The 14,490-nt window shown below is 46.3% G+C and overlaps 1 protein-coding gene across 3 annotated transcripts in view; it reads left to right on the top strand.

The window, feature by feature from the left end:
• CORO6 (coronin 6) overlaps positions 1 to 14,490 on the top strand; it is a 127,321-nt gene that overhangs the window by 50,758 nt on the left and 62,073 nt on the right. For all 3 annotated transcript variants that reach the window (XM_089683038.1, XM_089683037.1, XM_089683039.1), the window contains one exon: positions 4,374 to 4,581. In XM_089683038.1, coding sequence (XP_089539164.1) covers positions 4,374 to 4,581 — 208 coding nt within the window. The remainder of the gene's footprint in view (positions 1 to 4,373; positions 4,582 to 14,490) is intronic.

The following is a 14,490-nucleotide window of genomic DNA, read 5'->3' as shown; positions in this document are numbered from 1 at the left end:
TTCTATATTAACTTAGAAATTGTCCTGTACAGAAAAGATTTTCTAGTCTTAACAAGTCACCTGACAGAGCCCATCATTCCATACATACAAGGTTCATCAATTAAAATTTGGAAGATACATTTCTGCTCCAGATTTGACTCATGTATTTCCAAGTGTCACACATGACACCAATATTTTTTTTATATTCTTTTTTTAACTAGATATTTGAAATATCTGGGCACTGTTTCAAACATGCTATGTCACATATTGAACCAGTTTAGACACTACATGTACAGTAGTATTTTAAACTATTCATAGTGCCTAGTATGCTATAAATATCTGGTTTTAACATGTGAAAGTGGTCAAAATCAGTTTGCCAATACTCACAATCAAAAGCTCTATGCATAATAAAGCAGGCAAAATCTGTCAAACAGGTCTGGATCTAGGAGGGCGCTGGGATGGGGTGTGCCCCTTCCCAAATTTTAGTCTTGCCTCCCCTAAGGATCAGTGGTGCCAGAGGGGCAGACCCTATAATGACACACTGAGATCCTATATTGGTCAGTACCGAGGACTGTTAGATCTTTACTGATCAATGCTGGAGGTACTTGAATCTATACTGGTCACTGCTAGAGACACTTAGATCTGTACTGATCACTCCTGGGGACACTTGAGATCTATATTATTCACTCCTGGGGACACTGAGATCTATATTATTCATCCCTGCAGACACTAAGATCTGTACTGGTCACTTCTTGGAACACTGAGATTTCTACTCAGTGCTGCTGTTAGAAGCCATGGGGCCTCATACAGCCAACCTGACAGCCCCCCCCCAAAAAAAAAATATAACCAACAAAGTTTACTATGCTTCAGTTATGAATCAACAGAGTGAGTGATTGGTACCAATCAGTCATTGTGTTAATTCAGGAAAGGAAGGAGCTAGTAAATGTGACATATTTACTGGACTCTTCCCCCACTCTCCATTATGAGGGATCCTATTGTGTACTTGCAGATACCCGTGGAAAGGAGAGGAGGGAAACCTGCAGCACTGTGGGGGCTCACAGGGGGACCTGGGCAGCAGGGGAAAACGAATGGTGCACAGGGAGGGTGATGGGTGCGGCAGGGGGCAATTACTTGAACCTATCCCCTGTATGGCTCTCTCTGCAGCAGCTGAGAGCCAGCAGGAAGGAGAGAAGAAGAAGCCAGCTTTCAGCTGCTGCAGAAAGAGCCATACAAGGGGACAATTCCAGTAATTTTCCCCCTGCCAATCACCCTGCTTGCCCACATCCCATTCACCCAGCTGACTGGGCCCTGTACAGGAGGACTGGCGGTACCCCCCTTATCCACGGCCCTGTCTCTACTGGCCACTGCTGGGGCATTGAGATCTATACTGACACTGCTGGAGATACTTAGATCAATGCTGGTCATTGCAGGAAAAAAAATAGAGCATGTGTTGTCCTTGGTCATAAGATTCCTTTCTGGGAACTTGGTGGCCCTCTTCCCTCCTCCATCCCTGACTAGTGCACTCTACACACTAAGGTGTACATTACGTAGTCCTGACCAAAGTGTTCATTGTCCTAACAATTGCTAGTATAAGGAAATAGGGTCAGACAGTGTGTATTGTTTTTCTTAGCAGAATGTTGGAATACAGTGTTCAAGTATTTTGTGCAATATCTACACCAGTATTCAGTAAAGATGTATTCTTCAACCAATAGATGGCAGTGTTTATACTCTATGATATACTCTATTGTCTTTTCTCTGAACAAAGGTTCCTGTTTCATTGTTGCAGTGAAGCAAGCCGAAAAGCACATGTGGACTGTGCACGGTCTGTTCTATAGGGATATATACAGAATTTCTGACACAGAAAAGTAAATGTACTGGAGGGGTTGAATTTTTAAAACATGATCGTTTGTCCTCAGGCTTAGGCATATCTGTGGAATTATCATTTGTGGCTCAGTAACTAGCAGTATTTTGTGTTCAGGGACTGTGCAGTGTATACAGGGAATAGGGAAGAGTACTGTTTACTCAATCCCTGTAAGATACTCCCACGTGCAATCTTTCCATACCCAACATTCACAGCAGTGCACAAGAATTAAAGGAAGGTATGCTGATAATATACCCCTGACTTTTTTTTTTTTTTAACTGTGCCTCCAGATCAGACAGGCTTGATCTGGCCCGGCTGTCAAACATATGTAACACAGTGGGACATTATCAATCCTACCAAATCCATGCATCCTGTACTCAATCACAAAGCACAGTTCAATTTGTATATTGCGACTGATTTAATATTGTAGTGCTAATGCTATAGCAGAATCATTTCCAGAGACAAACCAAGCATATTGTTGCACCAGTTAATCTATAAAATAATCGAGACCAATTCAAACATTTTTGGCTGAAAAGCAACAATTTCAATGTTCAGGTAACAACTTGCTGCACTTGCAAATCTCCTGCTAAAATAGTGCTGAAGTGGCAGTATTGTCACAGGTATTCGCAAAAATTAAACCGCCACATTGCAGTGTGAAAATAAAATGGAGCAGACCAATGAGGAATTGTTTCTGCAACTAAAGGGCACATACATTTAAGATGTGACACTTTAAAAAAGGTTACAAAATTATATTAACCTCTTTCCGCCCGCCATATAAGGATATGACGGGAGGGCGGCGGTTCTCAAAAGAAGTTCAGGTACTTCTTTTAGATGACACGATTTGCACGATGTGGTTTGCCACGATTTCAGTGAGATTCATCGTAGAACTGCACCGTGTTTTTTCCTGCTGCCATTAAAATGAATGGCACTGGAAAATGCAGGTCCACGATTTGTCCTTTTAGCAGAGCATTTTGCAATTGTGGGCAGGTTCATGGCGATTCTGTGTGAAGGCAGTCCAAGGGTCCATGCACACTGGGCTTAAAAAAACGCTGCTTCTAGAGTTTTGTGTGTTGCCTGTAGAAGCAGCTCAGTGTTATCCTATGTGTTTGTGCACATTAGGACATTTAGGGGTTTATTTACTAAAGCTGGAGAGTCCAAAATCAGACTCCCTTCTGCATAGAAACCAATCAGCTTCCAGGTTTCATTGCTAAAGCTTCATTGAACAAGCTGAGGTTAGAAGCTGATTGGTTTCTATGCAGAAGGGAGTCTGATTTTGGACTCTCCAGCTTTAGTAAATAAACCCCTTAGAGTCCATTCACACTTGTGTGATTTGTCATGCAACTTTGGGGTCCAAGTTGCACCCCATGTTTCCCAACGAATACCATTCATATCTGTGTCATTTCAAGTTGCAGCAACTTGAAAGTAGTTCCTGCACTACTTTGGCCCGACTTTCGAGCGAAACCCTCCTAAGTTACAAGAAAGTCACACCTGAATGTTATACATGTGACTTGTGTGCGACTTTGTACAGCAAAAACATCTTTGGTCAAAGCCAAAGTTGCTTCAAAGTTGCATTGTAAAGTTGCAATAAAAATGGCACGATTTTGAGGTCGCACAAGTGTGAATGGAGCCTTAGAAACATATTTTAAACCCCACGTTTAGAGGCAGAAAAAAAAACTTTCTGGTTTGCAGTTTTGACGGAGTTTTCAGCCGCAAAAAAACGCTCCTAAACTAGCCTAAACTCTATATGACCTTTTTTTCTGCCAAGTGTACATGGACCCTAAAGGTGTCACGGGTAACATAACCATATATAAAAGAATGTAATTTATTTAATACAATAACATAATAAAAGACGAAAAACCATACTCGCTATACTGTACAGTATAAAAATAGACTATACACCCATATAATGCTACCCCAAATATTTTATATTATACTGATTTGATATTTTATTATGTTATTGTATTCAAGAAACTAAAATTCTTTTATATATGTTTCTTTTATTTGTGACACTCTTAAGGCCCCATAGTGTGTTGAAAGTATTACAAAAGGAAAAAATAAATTGGGGAAGAAAATGGAGCAGATTGCTATGGCAACCAGGAAGGTGTGGTTATGAGAAATTCAACATTTTACAGTTGTATCTGGTTTTGGTTACAGCAGAGGAGGTTAATAAACTTAGTTTTTTATTGCTATCTGTCTCTGTTGTGTTTTCTCGTCCTGGGGATCATACAAGAAGCAAGGATCAGAGACTGAATAAAAAAAACTGAAAGTGGTTCTCACTCTTTCCTACTCCGCTTGACAGAACATATTCTGCTCACTTCCTGTCTTGTTAATCCCCCCCCCCCCCCCCCGGAAATGAGAGAAAATCTCCCCTGTGGCTAGACAAACCGCAATAGAAACAGAACAGAGGTTTTATGCCTTCCTCATTCTGTCCAAAACCGTTTTGGGATAGAATTGTACCTTACATTAGCCATGTTTTGACATAACACTTTGTGCTCAATATATGTGATTTTTCTTTATTTTGTGCTTCTTGCAGTATTTCCGCAATGAGCCGAAGAGTGGTGCGCCAGAGCAAATTTAGGCACATTTTCGGACAGCCCGTCAAAGCTGACCAAACATATGAGGATATCCGGGTATCTAAGATCACATGGGACAGCTCTTTCTGTGCTGTGAATCCTAAATTTTTAGCTATCATTGTAGAGTCCAGTGGTGGAGGAGCTTTTATGGTGTTACCATTAGCCAAGGTAAGTTCAAGCACACATTTGTTACAAGATTTGCTTAGAATTTGCACTGTAAACCTGGCAAGTAATGTCTTCCAAAAGCCAATAGAAATTACATACAAATGTACTTGATTATTTAGATGATGCAGTTGCAAACCAATCCTTTTCTCCCTGGACATCTCTTTTTCAACCTATGTATCTAATGCTTACATAAACATGCACACTTCTATTTTAACCACTTGCCCTCCTGAAGATTTACCCCCCTTCCTGATCAGGCCATTTTTTGCATTACGGCTCTGCGTTATTTTAACTGACATTTGCGCGGTCATGCAACGCTGCACCCAAATTAAATTTACGTCCTTTTTTCCCACAAGTGGAGCTTTCTTTTGGTGGTATTTGATCACCTGTGCTGTTTTTATTTTTTGCGCTATAAAAAATAAAAAAGATCGACAATTTTGAGAAAAAAATAATATTTTTAACTTTTTGCTATTAATCATGTCCAGTAAAAAAAAATAAAATTTCGTCAAATTTACACCAAATTGTAATCTGCGACATGTCTTTGCTAAACAAAATCCCAATACGTGTAAACTAATTGGTTTATGTGAAAGTTATAGCGTTTAGAAATGGCGGTATAGATACTGGAATTTTTATTCAGCGACTTATAGCAGGACTGCTGCGGGCATTCTGACACTGGGGGGAACTGACTTGGTGTTACTGACATCGCCAGTGACACCAATACAGTGATCAGTGCTAAAAAAAAAGCACTGACACAGTACTAATGAAATGGGCAGAAAGGGGTTAACATGAGGGGTGATCAAAGGGTTAGCTGTGTGCTGGGAGTGTTTTACTGGGGGGCGATGTGTTGGTGCTTCACTGTGCACAGCCATCCAGAGCATTGTGCCCGAGCCAACAGGGAGGAGGAGTAAACAAAGCAGTCCTCCTCCCCATTGGAGATCCTCGGTAATCACCAGGCGACAGCAGGTAATCACCAGCCGGGATCCGGTGATTGACAGCCGCGGCCACAAATGGCAGTGCGGGTAGGGCGTGCTCGCCCCCTACCCGGAGATACAAAATCATGTATATATACATGTGATTTTGCGTACCTCTGCCGCCCTGTAGCAGTATATCTGCTATAGGGCAGTCAGGATGTGGTTAAAATGTAACTAAAGGCAAATTTTATTTTTGTTTTGGATAGAGTGGAGATGGATTAGAATGCCTGTCAGTGTATATTGCGGCCTGTGCCCCTGTTAAGGAAGTTCACTTTTTCTATTTGTCCTGTTTACCATTATCATTGAAAGTAAAAGAAAATCCCACATTTTGGGTTGTCTCCAGAAAAGTAATAGAAGGGAAATCCTCCAATGGGAACACTAGTCCTGGTTACTTGGGGGTCCTTAAGGAATCCCCTTAATTTACAGGGATTTCCTCTCACTTACTGGGACAAGAAGTGAAGGGAAATCTCCACAATGGGACACGGATGGTGAAAAAATAACACTCCCTTGCTCCATCCAAAATAAGGGAAAAAAGAAAAAAAAGTTTTTTCTATAGTTCTACTTTAGGAGCTTACTGTACATATCCATGTTGTACAAAAAAGGTACCCATCATCAGACTGTTTGAGTAATTGCCATTGACCGTGCCTTAAGTAGAACTCCAGGTAAGAGGCTAAATGTGCAGTCTGAATATCTACTGTACATATATCTACTACCTGTCAAAGGATTCTGTGCAGCCAATCTTGTGATTTATACTCACGTGCAGAAAGAACACAGCTAGGCAGATGGCAGGGGACGCACATTGTTTTGCTCCGGCTATGCAGCAACCCATGTTATCCCTCCATCCCTAACCTTCATTAGGCTACCGGTTGAATGCAGTTGAATGATTCCATTTAGACATTACGTGATTTTACTTCCATATAGTCATCCTTTAATTTACCTCCTTATATCCAGCACCACCAAAGTTTGAGTCACCTCTTTATGTTTCTGGAAGATCCATGCTGTTCAGCTACAGTGAGCCACACAGCTATCACATGCAGCTGGTCCCATTCCTTCCCATAAAAAGGCCATGTAGCATAGGCATCCTCTGCACAGGAATGAACTAATACATAAGAAGGGACTGGCTGTTTTTTTGTTTTTTTTTATCTTTTGCATAGCTCTTGTTGGGCATGCAGAATGGATCTGGCAGCAACATGGACAGATAAGACCATTGGGGGAGGGTGATAACTGATGCTATAAGTGTGACGATCCCAGGATCGCTGCCACCTATATGTGACGATCCCACGATCGCTGCCACCAATATGTGACGAACGCGGCGTCAGACCCCAGCCCTTCTCACCAAACTCGTGACCGAAGGACTAGCCAATCTAAAATTGCGATGTCACGTGCGTAACAATGCCACACCCAGCTGCACCCTGAACAACGATTTTCCAGCTAATTGGACCACAATCTATGTACCGGCAGCCTGAATGCGATTGTTACTGGGTCAGGTTAATTATGCAATTAACTCTTCACACTGCCACCACCTCCTTTTTATACAGAGAAAGAGGAAACTCGCAATATCAGCTATAACACTATAATGGTTGAGATAATCGTCTGTATAACACGGTCACCGCAGGCCGGTTATACAGAGGGTTAAACAAACACAGTAGCGCTCTTTTAGAGGCAGGAATTCGTAAATTGCAATAAAGAGCTATAGAAACAGTTCAACACTTTCAGAAGGAAAGCTTTATTACTAAAAGGTCAAAAAGGGTGCAAGACAAATATTTACAGAAAAAGATGTAACTCATATATATATATATAACTAGAGATGAGCGAATCGAAGTATCCGAAGTGGAATTCGAGTCGAATATCGGAAAAATTTCGATTCGTGCCGAATCCGAAAAACAGCCTAATTCGGACGCGCGAATCGAAATTTTTCCGAAAATGGCGGCTGACATGTGCGGCGACGGAGCGGGGATGTCGGGGAAGGCGCGCAGACAAGGCGCGCTGCCCCATAATGCATTCCTCAACGACATGTGATCGCATCAGCCAATCAGCAGCCAGCCAGCCAGCACTGTGTAATGGTCGAGGTATATATAGCGGCCATTTTGGAAATCTTCATTTGCCTGCAGTCATTGAACAGAGGCAGACCGCTCTGTACTAGGGACAGGGACAGAGTTAGGGCCACAGAAACGAGAATTGGGGACAGAGAGAAGTTACTTAGGGACAGAGAACCATTACTCAGGGACACAGACTTGTTAATGAGGGCCACAGAATCGTTATTTAGGGACAAAGAAACGCTAGTTAGGGCCACAGAATTCATACTCAGGGACAGACAGAATTGTTACTCAGTGCCAGAGAATTGTTACTTAGGGCCACAGAAACGTTATTAGGGCCACAGAATTTTTACTCAGGGACAGACAGAATTGTTACTGAGTGCCAGAGAATTGTTACTCAGGGACAGACAGAATTGTTACTGAGTGCCAGAGAATTCTTACTCAGGGCCACAGAATTCATTCTCAGGGACAGACAGAATTGTTACTCAGGGACAGACAGAATTGTTACTGAGTGCCAGAGAATTGTTACTCAGGGACAGACAGAATTGTTACTGAGTGCCAGAGAATTGTTACTCAGGGACAGACAGAATTGTTACTGAGTGCCAGAGAATTGTTACTCAGGGACAGACAGAATTGTTACTGAGTGCCAGAGAATTGTTACTCAGGGACAGACAGAATTGTTACTGAGTGCCAGAGAATTGTTACTCGCACAGACACAAAATTGTTACTTGCACAGACACAGAATTGTTACTCGCACAGACACAGAATTGTTACTCAGGGCCACAGAATTCATACTCAGGGACAGACAGAATTGTTACTGAGTGCCAGAGAATTGTTACTCAGGGACAGACAGAATTGTTACTGAGTGCCAGAGAATTGTTACTCAGGGACAGACAGAATTGTTACTGAGTGCCAGAGAATTGTTACTCGCACAGACACAAAATTGTTACTTGCACAGACACAGAATTGTTACTCGCACAGACACAGAATTGTTACTCAGGGCCACAGAATTCATACTCAGGGACAGACAGAATTGTTACTGAGTGCCAGAGAATTGTTACTCAGGGACAGACAGAATTGTTACTGAGTGCCAGAGAATTGTTACTCAGGGACAGACAGAATTGTTACTGAGTGCCAGAGAATTGTTACTCAGGGACAGACAGAATTGTTACTGAGTGCCAGAGAATTGTTACTCAGGGACAGACAGAATTGTTACTGAGTGCCAGAGAATTGTTACTCGCACAGACACAAAATTGTTACTTGCACAGACACAGAATTGTTACTCGCACAGACACAGAATTGTTACTCAGGGCCACAGAATTCATACTCAGGGATAGACAGAATTGTTACTGAGTGCCAGAGAATTGTTACTCAGGGACAGACAGAATTGTTACTGAGTGCCAGAGAATTGTTACTCGCACAGACACAAAATTGTTACTTGCACAGACACAGAATTGTTACTCGCACAGACACAGAATTGTTACTCAGGGCCACAGAATTCATACTCAGGGACAGACAGAATTGTTACTGAGTGCCAGAGAATTGTTACTTAGGGACAGACAGAATTGTTACTGAGTGCCAGAGAATTGTTACTCAGGGACAGACAGAATTGTTACTGAGTGCCAGAGAATTGTTACTCGCACAGACACAAAATTGTTACTTGCACAGACACAGAATTGTTACTCGCACAGACACAGAATTGTTACTCAGGGCCACAGAATTCATACTCAGGGACAGACAGAATTGTTACTGAGTGCCAGAGAATTGTTACTCAGGGACAGACAGAATTGTTACTGAGTGCCAGAGAATTGTTACTCAGGGACAGACAGAATTGTTACTGAGTGCCAGAGAATTGTTACTCAGGGACAGACAGAATTGTTACTGAGTGCCAGAGAATTGTTACTCGCACAGACACAAAATTGTTACTTGCACAGACACAGAATTGTTACTCGCACAGACACAGAATTGTTACTCAGGGCCACAGAATTCATACTCAGGGACAGACAGAATTGTTACTGAGTGCCAGAGAATTGTTACTCAGGGACAGACAGAATTGTTACTGAGTGCCAGAGAATTGTTACTCGCACAGACACAAAATTGTTACTTGCACAGACACAGAATTGTTACTCGCACAGACACAGAATTGTTACTCAGGGCCACAGAATTCATACTCAGGGACAGACAGAATTGTTACTGAGTGCCAGAGAATTGTTACTCAGGGACAGACAGAATTGTTACTGAGTGCCAGAGAATTGTTACTCAGGGACAGACAGAATTGTTACTGAGTGCCAGAGAATTGTTACTCGCACAGACACAAAATTGTTACTTGCACAGACACAGAATTGTTACTCGCACAGACACAGAATTGTTACTCGCACAGACACAGAATTGTTACTCAGGGCCACAGAATTCATACTCAGGGACAGACAGAATTGTTACTGAGTGCCAGAGAATTGTTACTCAGGGACACCTAATCGTTGAATTAAATAGTATGTCAGACAACATGCAGAGGAGTGGCAGAGGAGGCAATGTTTTAGGAGCGAGCAGACGTGGCAGCAGAGGAAGGGGTCGAGGCAGCAGTATTCGCAGCCAGAGGCCAGTGCTCCCGGTGTCATCCAGCGGTCGTGTCTCCACCGACAACCCTGCCGTCATTGATTGGTTGGCTCGGTCGTCTTCCTCTTCCCAGGTCACCTCTGACACCTACAGCCAACGGTCGGTGGGTACGTCAGACACAACCGTTAGTTGGCATGGCCCGGGACCAAGCCCACTGAAATCACGTGTCCTCTACCTGCCCCTGTCCTTTGCTGTTCCCTCACCAAGCGAAGTATCGCATGCTGTGGGCTCAGCCCCACTGTACAGTGAGGAAGAGCTAACAGAGGGCGGTCAGGAACGGGGGGAGACATCGGCCTTTTCAGCAGCCAAGCGAACAAGTACTGGCGAGGAGAGTGGCTCGGTAGCCGGTCTAGAGACAGGTCTGTCTCCTGACCCAGACGCAGCCGAGGGGGCTAGTAGTGAGGCGGAGACCCTACTTGATGATGAGGAGGTTGATCGCACTTGGCAGCCTCGTCGTCATCAGGCAATTTCTTCCGCATCATCAGGAGAAGAGGGTGGCAGCTTGGCAGCGAGCAAAACAGTCGGTGGGTTGCCCAGGAGACAGCAGCAGGGTCGCATCAGTGTCAGTGGAGCCAAACGTCCACGGAGTAGAGCACCAGCTCCACTGCAGCCTACCACCACGGCCAGTAGTGGTGCCGGTGCGCACGGAGGAAGTAGCAGTCAGCCAGTGAAGAGTAGCGGGGGCAAAGTTTCCTACTCGGTGGTGTGGCAATTTTTCCTCAAGCCGCCCGAGGAAGTAAACGTAGCCGTATGTCGACTATGTGGCCAGAAATGCAAGCGTGGCCAGGGGGCCCATGTTGGGACTACAGCGTTGCGTCAGCATATGCAGCGTCACCATTCGGTGGCCTGGGAAAACCGTGATAAACATACGGCGGTTCTGCCTGCCCCAGCCCCCGCTCCATCACCCGCTCCGTTACTTGCTCCGTCACCCGACGTCGTCAATCGCCCTCTATCAGCCAGTCAAGGCTCCAACACCTCTGCTGAGGGGAGTTGTCGCTCATTGGCATCTTCCGCTCGTTCAGATGCTCCTTCTCCTGCTACTCCTCTTCTCGGATTCCGTCAACAGTCTTTCTTGGAATCCGTATCCAAGAGACAACAGTTTGCGAGCACGCACCCGACGGTGCAAAAGCTGAACGTCCTCCTGTCCAAGTTGCTGGTGCTGCAGTCCCTCCCTTTCCAACTGGTGGACTCAGCACCTTTCCGAGAAATGATGGCTTGTGCCGCGCCGCGGTGGAGAGTGCCAAGCCGTCATTTCTTTGCCCAAAAGGCAGTGCCAGCCCTGCATTCACATGTAGAAGAGATGGTGGGCCAGTCTTTGAGCATGTCGGTCTCTGCCAAAGTGCACGGCAGCGCCGACGTGTGGAGCTGTAACTACGGTCAGGGACAGTACATGTCATTTACGGCCCACTGGGTGAACGTGGTGCCGGCACAGCCGCACCAGCAACTTGGACAGGTCACGACGCTTTTGCCTCCACGTTTGCACGTCCTTGGTCCAGCAAGCATGTCCGCCTCTACCACCTCTTTTTCCGCCGTGTCCTCAGCCGCCACCCCCGTGCCAAGTCCCATTACCCGACCGGCATATCACATGTGCAGGGCGCAACGGTGTCACGCTGTGCTGCACCTGGTATGCCTTGGCGAACGTAGTCACACAGGGGAGGAACTGCTGAGTGTAATGAACAGAGAAATCGACAGATGGCTGTCTCCGCGCAAACTAAAAATCGGAACCATGTTGACTGACAACGGAAAGAACATGGTGTCTGCTCTGCGTCAAGGAAGGTTGTGCCATGCGCCATGCATGGCTCACGTGTTCAATCTGGTTGTCAAGCGGTTCCTAAAATCCACCATCCCACTGCAAGACATCCTTAAAATGTCACGTAAACTGTGCATGCATTTCAGCCATTCCTACACCGCAAAGAACACCCTCATTGAGCTGCAGCGGCAGAACGGAATTCCACAGCATCGCCTGATCTGCGACGTTGCAACAAGGTGGAATTCAACCCTACACATGTTAGACCGCCTTTACGAGCAGCGAAAGGCCATCACCGATTTCCTGATGTTACAAGCGGATAAAGGTACTCCCCTGTGTAACTTAGATGTCAGCCATTGGCAGCTCATGCGTGACACCTGCCGCTTGCTCAGGCCCTTTGAGGAGGCCACGCTATTCGTGAGTCGGCAGGACTATGGGATGAACGACGTCATTCCTCTGTTGCACGTCCTGGAACAAATGCTGTTAACAATGGCTGGTCAGGGTGCGGTAGACGTGGCGCACAGATGTCAACGCCACATGACCCCTGTGGGGGCAGGACAGGAAGAAGAGGAGGAGGTAGAGGAGGACATTTGTGCTCAGGAATTATTGAGTGAAATGGGTGGTTTTTCCACTCAGCGGACAGGAGTGGAGGAGCAGGAGCATCTGGTAGAGGAGGAGGAGGAGGAGACAGAGGACCCAGACGCACCGTGGCAGTATGCTGTGGAGATGGAGGCAGGGAGTCCCTCGCATTCCTTGGCACAAATGGCCCATAGCATGCTCGGTTGCTTGCGTAGCGACAGCCGAATAATAACCATCAGACAGAGGGATGACTTTTGGCTGTCCACCTTGTTGGACCCTCGCTACCGGTCCAAAATGGTGGCCTTTTTCACACCTGCTGAGAGGGAGGCCAAAATTACGTACTATAAAAACCACCTATGTAGTCAGTTGGTCTCTGCCTTTGTGCGCCAACGTCCATCCTCAGACACTGTGGGCCCTGTGCGCTCGCGTTCCGCTGGCATGGCAGCAGGGGAGGGGTGGGGTGGTAGGAGCAGTGGCAGCTCCACCAGCAGTGGCTGCCTCAGTCTGCAGTCGATGATGAGTAGCTTTCTTCACCAGCGCAGTGAGGAAACTACTAACCAGCCGCAGCAGCAGCAGCAGCATCAGGTGGACCTGGAGCAGGAGCTCAAACAACAGGCTTGGGCCTACTTGGACAGCACCCTGCCAACCGAGGTAGACAATCCCCTTGACTACTGGGCAACGAAACTTGACCTTTGGCCCCAACTAGCTGAATTTGCCCTTGAAAGGCTGTCATGCCCGGCCAGTAGCGTGGCATCGGAGCGCGTGTTTAGTGCGGCAGGAGGTATTGTAACTCCGCGGAGGACACGACTGTCCACCCAAAGTGTGGAGAGACTCACGTTTGTGAAAATGAATCAGGCGTGGATTAGTCTGGATTTCAAACCACCAGTTCCTGACACAACTGACTAAATCCGCCATGAATCATGCCTCAAACATGTGCCACTTTGAGGTCTCCTCACACACTGCTGGTGTGTTGAATTTTTTGACATAGGGTGCAGGCAGATTACGGGCCTCACATAGCTGCTGCCAGGCCCCTAATCTGCCATGGGCCCCTATATACCGCCTCCTCATGCTGCTGCCAAGTCCAGAGTCTCTCATGGGTCCCTGTACGGCCTCCCATTGCTGCTGTCTCCATCGCCACACTCTGCTGCCATGTGCCACTTTCAGGTCTCTTCACACTGCTGGTGTGTTAAATTTTTTGACATAGGGTGCAGGCAGATTACGGGCCTCACATAGCTGCTGCCAGGCCCCTAATCTGCCATGGGCCCCTATATACCGCCTCCTCATGCTGCTGCCAAGTCCAGAGTCTCTCATGGGTCCCTGTACGGCCTCCCATTGCTGCTGTCTCCATCGCCACACTCTGCTGCCATGTGCCACTTTCAGGTCTCTTCACACTGCTGGTGTGTTAAATTTTTTGACATAGGGTGCAGGCAGATTACGGGCCTCACATAGCTGCTGCCAGGCCCCTAATCTGCCATGGGCCCCTATATACCGCCTCCTCATGCTGCTGCCAAGTCTAGAGTCTCTCATGGGTCCCTGTACGGCCTCCCATTGCTGCTGTCTCCATCGCCACACTCTGCTGCCATGTGCCACTTTCAGGTCTCTTCACACTGCTGGTGTGTTTAATTTTTTGACATAGGGTGCAGGCAGATTACGGGCCTCACATAGCTGCTGCCAGGCCCCTAATCTGCCATGGGCCCCTATATACCGCCTCCTCATGCTGCTGCCAAGTCTAGAGTCTGTCATGGGTCCCTGTACGGCCTCCCATTGCTGCTGTCTCCATCGCCACACTCTGCTGCCATGTGCCACTTTCAGGTCTCTTCACACTGCTGGTGTGTTTAATTTTTTGACATAGGGTGCAGGCAGATTACGGGCCTCACATAGCTGCTGCCAGGCCCCTAATCTGCCATGGGCCCCTATATACCGCCTCCTCATGCTGCTGCCAAGTCCAGAGTCTCTCATGGGTCCCTGT

Source organism: Staurois parvus, unplaced genomic scaffold (assembly GCF_062004578.1).
Source record: "Staurois parvus isolate SC_StPar_1 unplaced genomic scaffold, SC_StPar_1.0 ptg000299l, whole genome shotgun sequence".
Taxonomy (NCBI): domain Eukaryota; kingdom Metazoa; phylum Chordata; class Amphibia; order Anura; family Ranidae; genus Staurois; species Staurois parvus.
This window is presented reverse-complemented; position numbering and strand designations above follow the sequence as displayed.